The 15548-nt window shown below is 37.2% G+C and overlaps 1 protein-coding gene across 2 annotated transcripts in view; it reads right to left on the bottom strand.

Annotated features, from left to right (window-relative positions):
- The window catches only part of DMD (dystrophin), a 2214577-nt gene that overhangs the window by 1492713 nt on the left and 706316 nt on the right, over positions 1-15548 (bottom strand). For both annotated transcript variants that reach the window (XM_027607979.2, XM_027607980.2), the window contains exon 12: positions 13208-13358. In XM_027607979.2, coding sequence (XP_027463780.1) covers positions 13208-13358 — 151 coding nt within the window. The remainder of the gene's footprint in view (positions 1-13207; positions 13359-15548) is intronic.

Genomic DNA, 15548 nt, shown 5'->3' with positions numbered 1-15548 from the left:
AGAAATGTTTATGTTTCATCCAACTCCTAAGCTACCAAAGGGGGGCTCTAAAGACCATTTCAATGATATCTGAAAGATGTTCAAAGACATCTCAAAGATTTTAAAAACCTAAAGGTTCCCACCTAAAGCTTCCCAAGTGCAAAATGAGGGTTCAAGAAATACGAAAAATTGTTTTAAAAACAGAGTTGATAATTAATGTATCCTGCCTTGTTTGGCGTATAAGTAGAATAGGGTATGGTATGGATGACAGACTAATAAAAATATATGCACATTTAAAGGTGTGGGATCTGAAGTCAGATTTCCTGGGTTTGATTTTTGGTTGCATTGCCAACCAGCTATGTGACCTTGAGAAAGTTTTCAATCATACCAAGCCTCAGATTACTAATTTTCAAAATTGGGATAATAAAAGCACCTGTCTCTTTAGGTGTTTGGAAATCATGAATACAATATAATTGCTTAACACATTGCCTGGTACACAGTATGAACTCACTAAACATTAACAGCTAGTTAGTACTAAAATCTCACATTTAGGCACATTCAGAATAAAGACTTCAAACCCTATTACAAGAAGCCAATAGTCACCTCATTTGCCTCATCTAATTCCTGCTGTCTATCATCCTCTAATAGGTATCATAAATACAGAAAGGGTGTGCTTTTGGAAATCCAGGAATGAAGGATGGAGGTTACTGCCAATATTTAGGATTTAGAAAAATATAAAATGAAGTTAATTTTAATTTTATTTTATAAGACAAAATAGACTTTATTTTTTTATTATGTTCAGTTAGCCACTGTATAGTACATCTTTAGTTTTTGATGTAGTGTTCAATGATTCATCAGTTATGTATAACACCCAGTGCTCATCACAAAATCCAGAAGTAAGACTTTAGCTTCCAGATTCTTTACATGAGATTAACAACAGTAGCTTTAAACTAACTGATCTAGTGATCATACATTGCTAAAAAATAGTATGATCAGAAAAGCTATATTATGGGGTAAGGAGGACAGACCTTAATCACTAAATAATAGACCTCAATTCTCATACTTTTCCTCCTTCCTCTGTAATCCATGCATGCATGCAGACATCCATACAACCTGCCTATAGTTACACCATTGAAAACAGCAATTAAAGTGAACACCAAGAAAATGACAAAAATTAATGAAAAAGAAGAGAATAGGAATATTGGGAGAGAGAGATGAGGTGGAAGTTTTCAGGCGCAGCACAGAGGAAGTGATATTCATGTCAATGTGATATTCCATTCTACTTATTATCTTCCTGCTCAAACATCGCTGTTATTCTTATCATAAGCCTATTTTGTTCTATGTTCCCTTTCTAGTTCCTTTTGCCCTAATTTTAAAGAAAGAGCTACAGAATTAATGTTGAAAAGTCATTTCCTTAACCATTTTAATTCTGAGCATTTCATCTGCAGCTACCACCAATGTGCTGTTTCCCCATTGCTTACTCTGAGTCTGAGGACTTACAATGCAATCGCTCCATCTCTTCCATCTAGATATTCCCAAACCAGGGAAAACAAGTGTCATACTTGCCCAATCTCCTTGCTACTGTCTGCATTTGCTCTAGCCTCTAGGATAGCTACTGGAGTCAAACTTCATTGGAATCTAAGAAATGAGGGGAAAGAGTTTGGCAGACAGATCAAGATGAAAAGCCAGAGTCTATTGATTACTATCTAATTTACCTTAGGCAACTCCTTAACCTCATTGAACACAATGGAATATTACTCAGCCATCAGAAAGGATGAACACCCACCATTTGCATCGGAATGGATGGAACTGGAGGGGATTTTGCTAAGTGAAGTAAGTCAAGCAGAGAAAGACAATTATCATATGGCTTCACTCATATGTGGAACATAAGGAATAGCGTGGAGGATCACAGGGGAAGGGAGGGAAAATTGAAGGGGAAGAAATCAGAAAGGGAGACAAACCATGACAGACTCTGGACTCCAGGAAACAAACTGAGGGTACAGAAGGGACGGGGATGGGGGGATGGGGTAGCTGGGTGATCACGTGCCCTAAGGAGGGCACGTGATGTGATGTGCACTAGGTGTTATACGCAACTACTGAATCATTGAACACTACATCAACGCAACTACTGAATCATTGAACACTACATCAAAAACTAATGATGTACTATATGCTGGCTAACTGAACATAATATTAAAAAAAAGAAAACAGAGAGGGAGAAATCCATCCATCCATCAATCAATCCCTCCAGGACAGGTTTAGTACTGGATTTAAATGAGATAATACATTAGAATCAGCTACCACAATGCTTAGAGTTGGTAAGTGGTGAGGAAATGCTGATTTTTCTTCTATTTCTGACATTATCACCCATTAATTCAATTCTTAGACTAAGATCCATGGAAGTAGTCCCTCTGGGCATCAGTATTTATTCACAAAACTTTTGATAATCGCATCATATATCTTCTAATTACTAAACATTCCTTGTGTGCCAAAACAATAGGACATCATATAAAAATATCAAATTTAGGGGCCCCTGGGTGACTCAGTTGGTTAAGCATCTGACTCTTGGGCGCCTGGGTGGCTCAGTTGGTTAAGCGACTGCCTTCGGCTCGGGTCATGATCCTGGAGTCCTGGGATCGAGTCCCGCATCGGGTTCCCTGCTCAGCAGGGAGTCTGCTTCTCCCTCTGACCCTCTTCCCTCTCGTGCTCTCTCTCTCTCATTCTCTCTCTCTCAAATAAACAAATAAAATCTTAAAAAAAAAAAAAAAAAAAGCATCTGACTCTTGGTTTCGGCTCAGGTCTTGATCTCAGATTGGTGAGGTCGAGCCCCGAGTTGGACTCCACACTCAGCAGGGAGTCTGCTTGAGATTCTTTCCCCATCCCCTCTGCTCTCTCTCTCTCAAATAAATAAATAAAATAATAAATAATGCTTTTTACAAAAAATCCAATTTAGTAGTTTTCTCATTCTCACTAGATGATCCAGATCTTTAATTGTTAATGGAATCTAAAATATTATCCAGTATAAATTAGCTCTGCAATATGAAGTTCTATTAAATAACAGTGTACTACCAGTTGTACCACTAGAAATCATTTTGCTCATAACAGAACTATTAAACATAAAATTATAGCATACTGTAGTTACCAATTTTATATTCCTTAGAAAGAGACACAGTGCCATATTCAACCTTATTTTTAATATGAGAATGGATTTATGGTCTTGCATTTTGTTATAAGATACATGAATATATTTTTCAAGAAAAATTACTTTCTTAAAATTCATATTACCATATCTGTTGTGGCTTTCTTCTGAAAAATTTTCCCCTAAAATACATTCTAAAATGTTTTATATAAGTAAATAATTCATTTACATTATTAATGTTGCATTACCTATTACCTATTCAAGGAAACTGAAATTAATTGGTATTGGTTTAGAAAAACAGAGATACTTTACATTAGACTAATTCCTTAAGTGAGAGATAGAGTCATCTCTTTTCCTTTTTTTCTTTTTCTTTACCTTCCCCAGAGCCAGAAACTTCTAATAAAGAAGCATTATAGGACAAATTAAGAATAAAAAAATAAAGCTAGTGTCTCTAAGATTATGGCGTCTTGGATAGTTATATTTCAGTAGATGTACTGATGTACTTGAAAACAAGGCTGTGATATTTTGAGCAATGTAATGTTACTGAATTAGTACTCAGTGATTTTTAATGAACCAATTAGTAATCTCTTAACTGGAATAACTTGATTTGTTAAGAGAACATGAGCATGGATTTATTATCATCATTATTATTTTAATTACATTAATGGCATATCTAGTATATAATGTTATCCTTGGAATCTGCTGCTTGTTTATAGCATATTGATGGGAAATTATATGCCTTCTCAAGTAGATTTTAAAAAATTAAAACTGAGCATCAGGCATATAAAACTCTGTCGAATATGAAGAGTGATATTGTCCTTTTCTAATTTAACTTGCCACTTCCTTATATCAAAAGAATATTATTATCACACAAATCAATCTTATTTAGCTTGGAGACATGTCTTACACAATAATAACAGCTAAGGTCATTCATATAATTCTAGGTACCAGGTATTATTCTAAGTGATTTTTATCCAATTATGTGTCCAATATTTTTATCATCCCTGTAAGATAGATATCCTCATTATCATTGCCCTGATTTCATACTTGGGGAAACTGAGGCATAAAATGGTTAAGTAATTTCTGCCAAGTTATTCACCTTGCAAATGATAGAGCTATGTTTTCATCCCAGGCAGTTTGGCTGCAGTGTCTATAATATACTGCCTCTATATTAGAGATATTAATACACTTAAATATGAATAAGAGATAGATATGTCTGTTTTGTATAACTGCACAACATAAGGCACATAAATAGAAACTTAAACTATTGTGTGTAAGTGTATGTGTACATGTGTATACTCAGTTGAGTTCTAGGTTTTAGCCCTCTGGTGACACTTGAATTCAACCTATTACATTTTATTTTATTTTTTTAAAATATTTTTTTTAAAGATTTTATTTATTTGAGAGAGAGAGAATGAGAGACAGAGAGCATGAGAGAGAAGAGGGTCAGAGGGAGAAGCAGACCCCCCGCTGAGCAGGGAGCCCGATGTGGGACTCAATCCCGGGACTCCGGGATCATGACCTGAGCCGAAGGCAGTCGCTTAACCAACTGAGCCACCCAGGCGCCCTCAACCTATTACATTTTAAAGACTACTACCACAAGGCTTGCTTTAAAAATACACACACACATACACAATAGTTAGGTCCTGCTATATGTTCTTACTCTTTGAAAGCAGTGTGAAGACTGGGTCATTTTAGCAATAAATGCTAATCAGAACAGTGTTTAATATGGGGTTTTGGGCATTAGTAGAAGGTTCAAGTGACTTTTTTCTGCATGGCTTAGTTTCTTTGACTGTTTTTAACTTTTCTCTCATGAATCCTTCCTATCTGGATATTTTCTCTTGGAACATATTTATCATCATGCTGTGCTTTGACTATTTTCTTACGAACCTTTCCTATCTGGATATTCTCTCTTGGAACATATTTATCATCATGCTGTGTATGTGATATGGTCACGGGATCTCCCACTTGAGAGAATACATGTTTTTCTCCCATGATTCCTATTCTGTGCCCCTTGAATGACAAGTAAGGTCTATATGGAATCCAAAAACAGAGAAAGTACAGTTTCTCTAGGCCTTCTCTCTCCTTCCTTAATAAGAATCTTGGAAGAAAGATTAAATTGTAAGGCCAGTTTTAAAAAAGGGCCAACCAGACCTAATTTAGCCTGTAACTGAGGCCAGAGGGCAAAAAGTCCTTATAATTTATATTAAGTTCACTGAGACTCACAAGGCCACAGTTCTGCACACAAATTTAAGAATAGAGTCTTATGATTACAGATAGTATAGTTTGCCCAGCTTGTCCACTCTTCATATATTCCTCATGAATTGATCACCCTGTGGCAGGTACCCAGCTAAAAATTTGATTCCATCAAATGGATTTCCTTTTCCACATAAGCAAGGGTTACAAGCTTGATTCCTATGGACATATCTAGGTATGAGTCCTGGTGGCATCTTCTGTGATATTTACAAAGATTCTAGCTAGGATTACAATCATTGAGGAATTTTAATAGGAAATGAAACAGGGATAGAAGGAAAGAACAAATGTCAGAGGTAGCAAGAGGGTACCAGAGATAATATCTCTCCAAGTAAGCTGCCTCATAGACGTGCTCCTTCTTCATCTATGAGTTGTTTCCTTGTCCCTACTCATAATTTTTTGTTTATTTAAGTTTTCAGATTCATGTCTCTGCAAGGAAGCAATGATGAGGCTTCCATGTGTGATAAAACTAGTCAGAATTGTTTAAAGTGTCTGCTCAAAAAAATAAAGTGTCTGCTCAAAAAAAAAATTACAGAGCATCAGTTATGTACTAAGTACTTGGCTAAGCAGTAGAGAAACACAGAAGAGGTCTCTCTGGTTCTCTGGCTGTAGCATAGCATTTTTTTCATGATTATAATGTTTATCTTTATTGCCATAGCCATCAAACATGCATTAATCACTTATTAGGGTCAAAGGAAATAAAATGGAATTTCAAAGCAGTAACTAATAACGTATTTTTAATCCTACTAAAGATGGAAGAGAGCCAACTAGTCACTAAAAACAAAACTTGATCCCATGGCATTCTTTGGCTTTTCAGAATCCTGCTCTTCCCCATTATTGCATTTCTATCTTAGTACTGTCTATTTTTCAAAATCCAACTTTGCTTCCCAATTGCCCAGTCTCACAATCTATTAATTCAAGCCCTTTGCTCAATTTCCTAAATTTAGTCTTGCTGGTTCTGCTGTTGATTTCTGAAATGTGTCCTACACCTGTTAACAATTTTCATTGACACTGCTTCCATTCAGGCTCTATATGCTTTCTGCAGCATCGTCCTACCATGACTTCTGGCCTCCTATTCATCTGTGCTCTGATTTATCTTACAAGATATATCTTCCTAAAAAATTTAGATAAATTTTCCTAAATCACTACTCTTCAGTTTAATTTCTCATCAACAATGGCTCCCTACTACCCATTAAGTAACTCCAAATGCCTGAGTCTTGAGTTCAAGACCCTCCATGATCAGGCTGTACTCTTCTAGCTCTGAGGATAGCACAACACATGATCTAGGCAAGTGACATACTCTACACTTTTCCACCTCATTTCCTTTGCCCAACCAAGTCACTGTTTTAATATTCTCAAGTCATTTGTCATATTCTGCCTGGTACAATGGTCACTCGTTTTCCATGTCTTTATCTGCTGTACTAACATGTGAGTTTCCTGAAGAAGATTCCATATACAGTAGGTCTCTGTATTCCTCGGAGCACTCATTGTGCTTTAGTAAGTATTTGTTCAATGATATGGAACAGAATGCAATGGAATGAAATGAAATGTCAAATCCTTTAGCAGGATTACACCTAAACCCTCCCCACTACATGAACATCTAGATCATTTTAAAGGTCACGGGAAGAGATTTCCCAATCTTAGCAACCCAAATGTTTGGGATTAACTAAGCTGCAAGGAAAGGACAGGTGACTCTGCTTCTAAGAGGTCATTTAATTTGTATTAATCAGCACTTAACCTAGAACATTCACTCAAGTCAGAATGTAGCACACATGTCATATTTATATCTGCAGATTCTAATAACTTGTTGGTAAGGACTTTGTTGATGCTGTTACTAAGCCAATGTAGCTAATAACAAAAGTCTAAATCTCTCAGAAGAATTGGAAACTTGGCTAGTACACTAAGCCTTAACCATCTCAGGCTGACTGTGCTTTGAGACAAAATGTTCCTCAGTCAAATACTTCCCTTTTGATTAAAAGACCCTCCCAAATAGCCAAAGACCCTCCCAAATAGCCAACTTCCTTCCCATTAATGAATATCCAAAGCCCACAACAGACCTTTACTCCTCAATAATATTGTCAGTCCTTCAAGGGGAATCCTTTCATTCCTGATCAACATCACTAATAAAGTCTGTCTCTTAAGACAAAAAATAACCAACCAGAATTATTTCTGACATGTTCCTTCACAAAGGGAAGGAGAAGTTCAATTTATTCATTCCTGAGAGAATAACTTTTGGGCGACTCAGATCTAAAGTAAACCTGTAAATTCTGTCCCCAAAGCAATAGCTGTGAAGAATGATTGGTTTTTCCAAATTTTGCAGCAAACTGAACTTCTCCCAGTTACCAAGAGTTAACACTTTGCCTACAATGAGTAGTAACCACCAATATAGGATCGATTGTTCTACCTTGCCTAATTGGCAGATTCAGTAAAAGTGACTTAGCTCTATGGCATTTCACAGTGGTTGCACCTCTAGCCTGCCTCATAATAAAATGATGTTGAAATGAAGATACCAAAGGGTCCTGTTAGAGAAGCATATCTGTAATATTCTTGGTGTACTTGCAAGATTTGCAAACTTTTTTTCTGTCCTTCAACCCAAGGAGAGCAAGAGAACGGGAGAGGAAGGAAAGAGGGAGGGAGGGAGGAAGGTAGGGAGAGGGGGAGAGAGAGAGAGAGAGAGAGAGAGAGAGAGAGAGAACAAGCCAGAGTCCTCTGATCTGAGCAGAATTTAAATGGATTCCCAGCAACAAAATCTGTGTCTCTTCTTTGATTTTGTCATCTGTAATCAACTCTTAGAAAAATAAAGAAGATGACTAAGGGATTTAATGTCTATCTATACATAGCTAAAACCCCTAAATGTTAACTTAGGTAAGGAGTGTGGTGATGCAGCTGGGTGGAGTTGCTTTTTTCAGCACCAAGGTTAGTGATGTATTTTGTTGTCAGGAGAAATTTCCTTATTTTCATTCACCTACAATTCTTGGGAAGAAAAGTGGCAAAGTGAATCAGTGGCTACTTAAATCGGGCTTTAGTTTGAACCCAGTTACCTAAAGAAAGAACATTTGTCTTTTTCTGTTTTATGAAGCATGGCAAGAATAACAACAAAAAATGTACTCCTTTTAGTGTGTACTTTTAAGAAAATGTTTCCCATTTAAATAAATTCAACTATAAAGAACAAAGTGATGGTTGTCAGAGGGGAGGTGGGTCGGGAGAGGGGTGAAATAGGTGATGGGAATTAAGAAGTGTACTTGCTGTGATGAGCACATGGTATTGTATGGAAGTGTTGAATTACTATATTGCACAACTGAAACTAATATGACACTGTTAACTACACTGGAATTTATGTAAAAACTTAAAAATAAGTAAATAAACTCAACTCCTTTATAAATTGTTTGATTTTGTTAAAATCATTTTGTTCTCCCATAATTATGTCAAGTAACAAAAGAGTATTATCAATTGTCAGGCTTTCTCTTAGCTATGTTTTTCCCTTATTTTAATTTTATAAAAAAAAATAATATAGCCTGAAGTGGGTTTAAACAGTTAAAGGTAAAAGTTGGACTCAATCTCTGGGCCAGCAAACCAATTCTGTTTCTTTTTATGCACTTATATGACTAAGTCCTGGATGTAAAAGATTACATAATCAACTTTCATATAATTCTATTGCTTTTTGTTTCAAATTATTCTCTTCAAAGCACTTTCATATTCATCAGAAATGGCACATTTTCAAATAATGGACCATCTATTCAAATTTTATGACAATACTAGTCAAATATTTTCCATTCCATTCACTCTGTATCTTCCAGAGTAAAGTGCAAAACATTTCAGGTAACTGTCAGAGTATGAAGATTCTAGATGGCCTGTCTATGCTGAATGAAGGGTCTGTTCAGGTTTTCAAGCTGACACGTTTCCTTGCAGTTGCCCTAAGTCATTCACACTCATGGCTAGCCTCACATTATTCTGCCACTTCCCTTTTGGAGTCCTGGCTTCCTGGCTTCCTCCTCATACTCCAGGCATCCAGTGCCAACATCATTCCCTCTGATGTTGTCTTACCAGCCTTAGTCTTGCCCTTTCCTGAAAAGCTTCACATTCTAAAACTAATGGAAACATTAAAATCTACATTATTTCCAATGGGAAAATGTGGAGAACATGAGAATTAAGTAATTTCTGAAAATTACACATTTAGTTAGTGGCAAAGCTGAAGAGTACTCTGGCTTCCAGGGCAAGAAGGTTGTCTTGGGTTGAGTTCCTGTCCAAACAGACCTTGAGCCAAGGGTTTGGGTGCAAAGAGTTTATCTGGGAAGTGATCTCAGGAGGCATTATGAGAGTGGGAATGTGAGACAGGTTACCTCATGGACACCTGGGGCTCAGTGTTGCTGGGAAACCTTTGAGAGACTATGGGAATTAAGAAACACCTTGGAATTGTCTCACTATGGGGCAAGGATTCGGGGGGATTTTTCTAGCATCTCCCATTCCTTGTTGGCTAACTGATGGCAGGTGTGGCAGCACTAACTGCTTCCTTCCCACCCTCAAACTGGCTGAGACTCTCTTGTGGCAGCAAATGTCCTCAGATACAGAGAAGCCATTAGTGTATACAGAAACTGACTGCATGCAACTTCCAGTGCAGGCCAAGGGAGCGTGTGATCCACACATGAATATATGTGATCCTGTTTGAGGTCTAGCACTGGATCTAACTTCTTTATCAGATGTTCAGTTAAAATCTACATGACCAAATTAGCATCTTTGCATCACAACTTTCACATGAAAATTAGAATACAGTTGACATTTTATTTTTCCCCAAATACTGCAGTGGATGGAGATGATCATAGCTAGAGCTCTCCCTAAACTGCTTGATTGTAAACTGCTATGGCCAAAGGACAGCTGTGGGGGCAGCAAAAGCAGGGCCAGCCCCATTTGTCATTGAACCAGAAGCTCATTAAATAAGAAAAGAACTCTGGGACTTAGAAAGAACAGTATCTTGCATCTGCACAGAGTATGAAACTAGCTCTGACAAAATGTTATAAAAAGAAAATAAAGTTGAGTGAGATGCAGATTTAGGAGAAATGAGTTGAGGGAGCAGATATTCCCTTTCAAAGCCACAAATCCAAGAACCACAGAATCCTAAGTAGAGTTGTCAGATCAAATCCAGTATGCCAACTAAGATCTGAATTTCTGATAAACAATGAGTAGTTTGAGACAAACTTGCACTATAAACAGTATTTGTTGCTTATCTGAAATTTAAATTTAACTAAGCTTCTTGTATTTTTATTTCCTAAATCTGGCAAGCCTAACCTGGACCAATTATAAAGGTTACTCTGTGAATGTGTGTGTGTGTGTGTGTTTCTTTATGGACTGAGCAAGCTCTTGTTCCTACAATAAAACCCAGAGCTAATTTTATAATGGTTATTAGAATGAAACACCTTCAAAACTCCTGATCAGAAATAATTCACTATTTGCAGGCAACATGACTTTATCCATGGAAGATCCTGAAGACACCACCAAAAACTATTAGAACTAATAAATTCAGTAAAGTTGCAAGGTACAAAAACAATATACAGAAATCATTTATATACATTTACAACTATCAGAAAGAGAAATTTAAAAAAAAACCCAATTTATAATTGCTTCAGAAAGAATAAAGTACCTAGGAATAAATTTAACCTAGAAGGTAAAAGATCTGTACATTAAAAACTACTAAGATACTAATGAAAGAATTTGAAGAAGACACAAATAAATCGAAAGGTATTTCATGCTCATGGATTGGAAGAACTAATATTGAAATGTCCATATCGCCCAAAGCAATCTACAGATTCAATGCAATCCCCATCTAAATTCCAATGGCATTTTTCACAGAACTAGAACAAACAATCCTAAAACTTATATAGAGCCAAAAAAAAAACCTCAAATAGCCAAAGCAATGATGATAAAGAAGAACAAAGCTGGGGGCATGACTCTCCCTGGTTTCAAACTATATTACAAAGCTACAGTAATCAAAACGGTATGTTTTGGTATTAAAAAAAAAGAAACAGAGACAACATTAATGGAATATAATAAAAATCCCAGAAAAAAACCCGTGCATATGTATTCAATTAATTTACAACAAAGGAGGCAAGAATATACAATGAGGAAAGGACACTCTTTTTAATAAATGGGGTTGAGAAAATGGCAGGACCACATTAAAAGAATGAAACTGGACTACTGTCTTATACAATACACAAAAATTAACTCAAAACAGATTAAGACTTGATGTATGACCTGAAACCATGAAATTCCTAAAAGGATACCTAGGTGGTAAGCTCCAGGACAGCAGTCTTGGTGATTTTTTTTTTTATTTTGACTCTAAAAGCAAAGGTAATAAAAGCAAAAATAAACAAGTAGGACTACATCAAAGTAAAAAGCTTCTGCACAGAAAAGGAAACCATCAACAAAATGAAAAAACCTACAGAATGGGAGAAAATATTTGCAAATCATATACCCAATAAGGAGTTAATATCCAAAATATATAAAGAACTTATACAACCCAACAACAAAAACACAATCAGATTTTAAAATAGGCAAAGGATCTGAACAGACATTTTTCCAAAGAAGACATACAGATGGCCAACAGGCACATGAAAAGATGCTCAGTATCACTCATCATCAGGGAAATGCAAATCAAAACCATAACAAGCTATCACTTCACATTTGTTAGAATGCCTATTATCAAAAAGATATGGAATAAGAAATGTTGGCAAGGATGTAAAGGAAAGAGAGAGCACTTGTGCACTGTTGGTAGGAAAGTAAACTGGTCAACCACTATGGAAAACAGTGTGAAGTTTTCTTAAAAAACTAAAAGTAGAACTACTATATGATCCAGCAATTCCATTTCTGGGGCTTTGCTCAAAGAAACAAACAAATGAACAAAACAAAACTTATAGATGCAGAGAACTGAATGGTGGATGCCAGAGGGGATGTGGGTTACAGGGTGGGCCAAGCGGCTGAAGGGAGTCACAAAGTACAAACTTCTAGTTAGAAAACAGTAGGTCATCTGGATGTAACATATAGCACAGTACTACAGTCAATAATATTGTAGTTCATATTTGTAAGTTGCCAGGACAATCTTAAAAGTTCTCATCACAAAAAAAAAAAAAGTATGGTAACTCCGTATGGTAACAAATGGCAACTAGACTTATTTTGCTGATCATTTCTCAGTGTATACAAATTTCAAATCATTATGTTATATACCTAAAACTTACACAACGTTATATGTCAATTAACATTTAAAACATGGATGCTGAAGGAAAAAAAAAGAAATATTCCTTTAGAAATTCTAATCACAGAAACAACAAATGCTTTCTGGCAACCAAAGAGCATAATTTGTAAATGTTCAAATAAACTGAAAAAAGATGGAAATATTATAAATGATGAATTCTGTATTTTATAGAAAAGCAATGTTACAGGTGTTCATTTTAATCAAGCTTGGCCTGTTCTAAGACTATGAATTGAAGGTAAAAACATGTAAAATATCTTGTCTTATTAGTTAAATTTGCATTGCAAGTAATCCCTACAGAGTCCCTCTTCCAAGAAACCAAAGCTTAATAAATCACATATCGAACATTGTTCTCATCCAGGAATACGTTTGATTTTTTTTTCAAATATGAAAAGCCAAGGTATGCCGTATTTGAAAAAACAAGCATTCCAAAAAATATTAGGTAAGAAAGACTTTCAAACTCTTCTTAATTGAAACTTTAATTCTTTCCTCTCTGTAAACCATGCTATATGTATGTATATATGTGTGTATGTAATACACATATGTACATGGAGTTTGTTCTCCAGTAGAAAGCAAATAGCATAAAATATACTAACCTTATGTTGTTGTACTTGGTGTTTTAGGTCTTCAATATCAGGTCCAAGGGGCTCTTTCTCCATTTTCCTTGTTCTCTCTTCTGTTTTGGTTAGCCAATCATTTAACTCTTTCAGTTGCTGATTCTGGAGATCCATTAGAACTTTATGTAAACTGAAAATTCAAAAGATGTCTATTATTACCTCTATCAAAACAACTTTACTTACTATTATTAAACCTGCAAGATAAAACTGTTGACATTTATGTAATTTATGGCATGTTCGCATTGTTTGGCATCTATTAAACATTAAGAAATAAGGGAAGCAAAGCCCATGATCAATCACCTCTGAAGTTATTCTTTCTCTGAATTATAGTTCATACATCCCAATTTTTAGGAAGTTTCACATAGCTAACTAAATGTGAACATGTTAAGTAAAGTGCAACCCATCTCTGATAACTGAACTAACAGCATATCCTGGCAATTGTTCATTTATATCTCCATTACTTTAATATGTATGGTGATTAAATATGGCCACAAATTCTTTGCCACTCTTCCCAAGAGTCTATTTCCCATTCTCATGAATATGGACCATCCTTCTGATTTGTCTGGACCAGTAGAATATGGCAGAAGTGACACTATGAGAGTCCCAAGTATAAATGCTATAAGAGAACAGGGAAGCATTTATATTGTCTCTTAGAACCTAGATGCCACACTCTAAGAAGACCAGGCTACACTATGGAATGATGAGAGACCACGTTGAGTGGCTCTAGAGGATAAAAGAAGCTATCTTAAAAGTTGAGCTTCCTGCTGAATGCAGCGTGACCTCAGCCATATAACAATTGTAGAACAATCTAGATGAGCCCTGCCCATATTTCTGATCTACAGAATCATGATATAATTATAAATTATTGTGTTAAGCCACGAAATTTTGGAGTCGTTTGTTATACGGAAATAGATAAGTGAAAGAGATGTAATGTTTACAAAGACATAAACAACAGTGGGCTGGGTAATGAATTTAAAGCCTGACTGTATGCCCTAAAACCAACTTCTTACCTTCTCAGTTAGATTTCCAGCATCAGGGACATGGGACAATATCTTGCCTATGAAACACATAACTTCACAGTGAAGATGAAAATTAAACTTGAGGTTATTTCAGCCACTGAACAAAAATTTGAGACTCAAATGAGAAGTGTTAATACTTATTTTGAGGTAAATATTCTTTAGGAAGACATGTTGGAAGCATTTATGGAAATCATAGTATAATGAATGCTGATAAGGAAGACATAATTAGAATTAGGAATTTACTATTCTAATTTATAAAATCCTCTCCAGAAGTTTCCATTAATCAGCACATTTAAAAACACGGAATACACACATAATTGAGTGTTTAATATAATCTGGATTACACCATTTACTGGCCTTTTACCCTTCACAGACACATGTTCCCTGAGGCACCCTGCAATCAAAAGCCTATGGGAGGGGGCGGAGCAAGATGGCAGAGGAGTAGGAGACCTGGATTTCGTCTGGTCTCAGGAATTCAGCTGAATAGGGATCAAACCATCCTGAACACCTACGAACTCAACAGGAGATCGAAGAAGAGAGTAGCAACAACTCTCTGAACAGAGAAGCGACCACTTACTGGAAGGTAGGACGTGCGGAGAAGTGAATCCGAGGCGATATTCAGGAGGATAGACAGCGGGGGAGGGGGCCACCGTCGGCCGCTTCTGGCAAGTGATAGAGCCGCGGAGCACAGAATCGGACCTTTTAGAAGTCAGCTCCGCTGAGGGACGTTGCTCCAGTGGCTAAGCTGGGGGAGGAACCCTCGCGGGACAGTGTGGTCTCAGGACCCTCGGGGTCACAAAAAGACCGGGGGTGCCTGAGTGCAGCAGAGCTCCCAGGTATCGGAGCGGGGAAGCCAGCTGCAGAGACAGAGCCGAGGTTTGGGCTCTCAGCTCGGGGTGGCCATAAACTGTGATCCGCGGCCCAGTCGGGCCACTGCTCCTCCAGCAGGGACCCAACAAGTGGCAGATCCGGGGAGACTCCCCTTCCTCCCCCAGGAGGAGCGGCGCGGGAGCGCACCGCAGGGATCTGCTGGGTTTGGAGACTCCACACTGAGTCGGGCGCCAGAGAGAGAAATGCTTGGTCACAGGCTGGTGAGCACGGATTGCGGCCTGAGACTGGGGACACGGGAGTGACTGACTGCTTTTCTCTGGGGGCGCAATGAGGAGCGGGGCCCCGAGTTCTCAGCTCCTCCGGGCAGAGATTGGGAGGCCACCATTTTCACTCTCGTCCTCCAAAGCTGTACTGAGAGCTTGCAGGGAACAAAATCTCCTGAGAGCAAACCCGAGCAGATTACTTAGCTC

This window comes from Zalophus californianus, chromosome X (genome assembly GCF_009762305.2).
Source record: "Zalophus californianus isolate mZalCal1 chromosome X, mZalCal1.pri.v2, whole genome shotgun sequence".
Classification (NCBI taxonomy): Eukaryota; Metazoa; Chordata; class Mammalia; order Carnivora; family Otariidae; genus Zalophus; species Zalophus californianus.
Note: the sequence above shows the minus strand (reverse complement) of the source record. Positions and strands in the feature narration are given on the sequence as shown.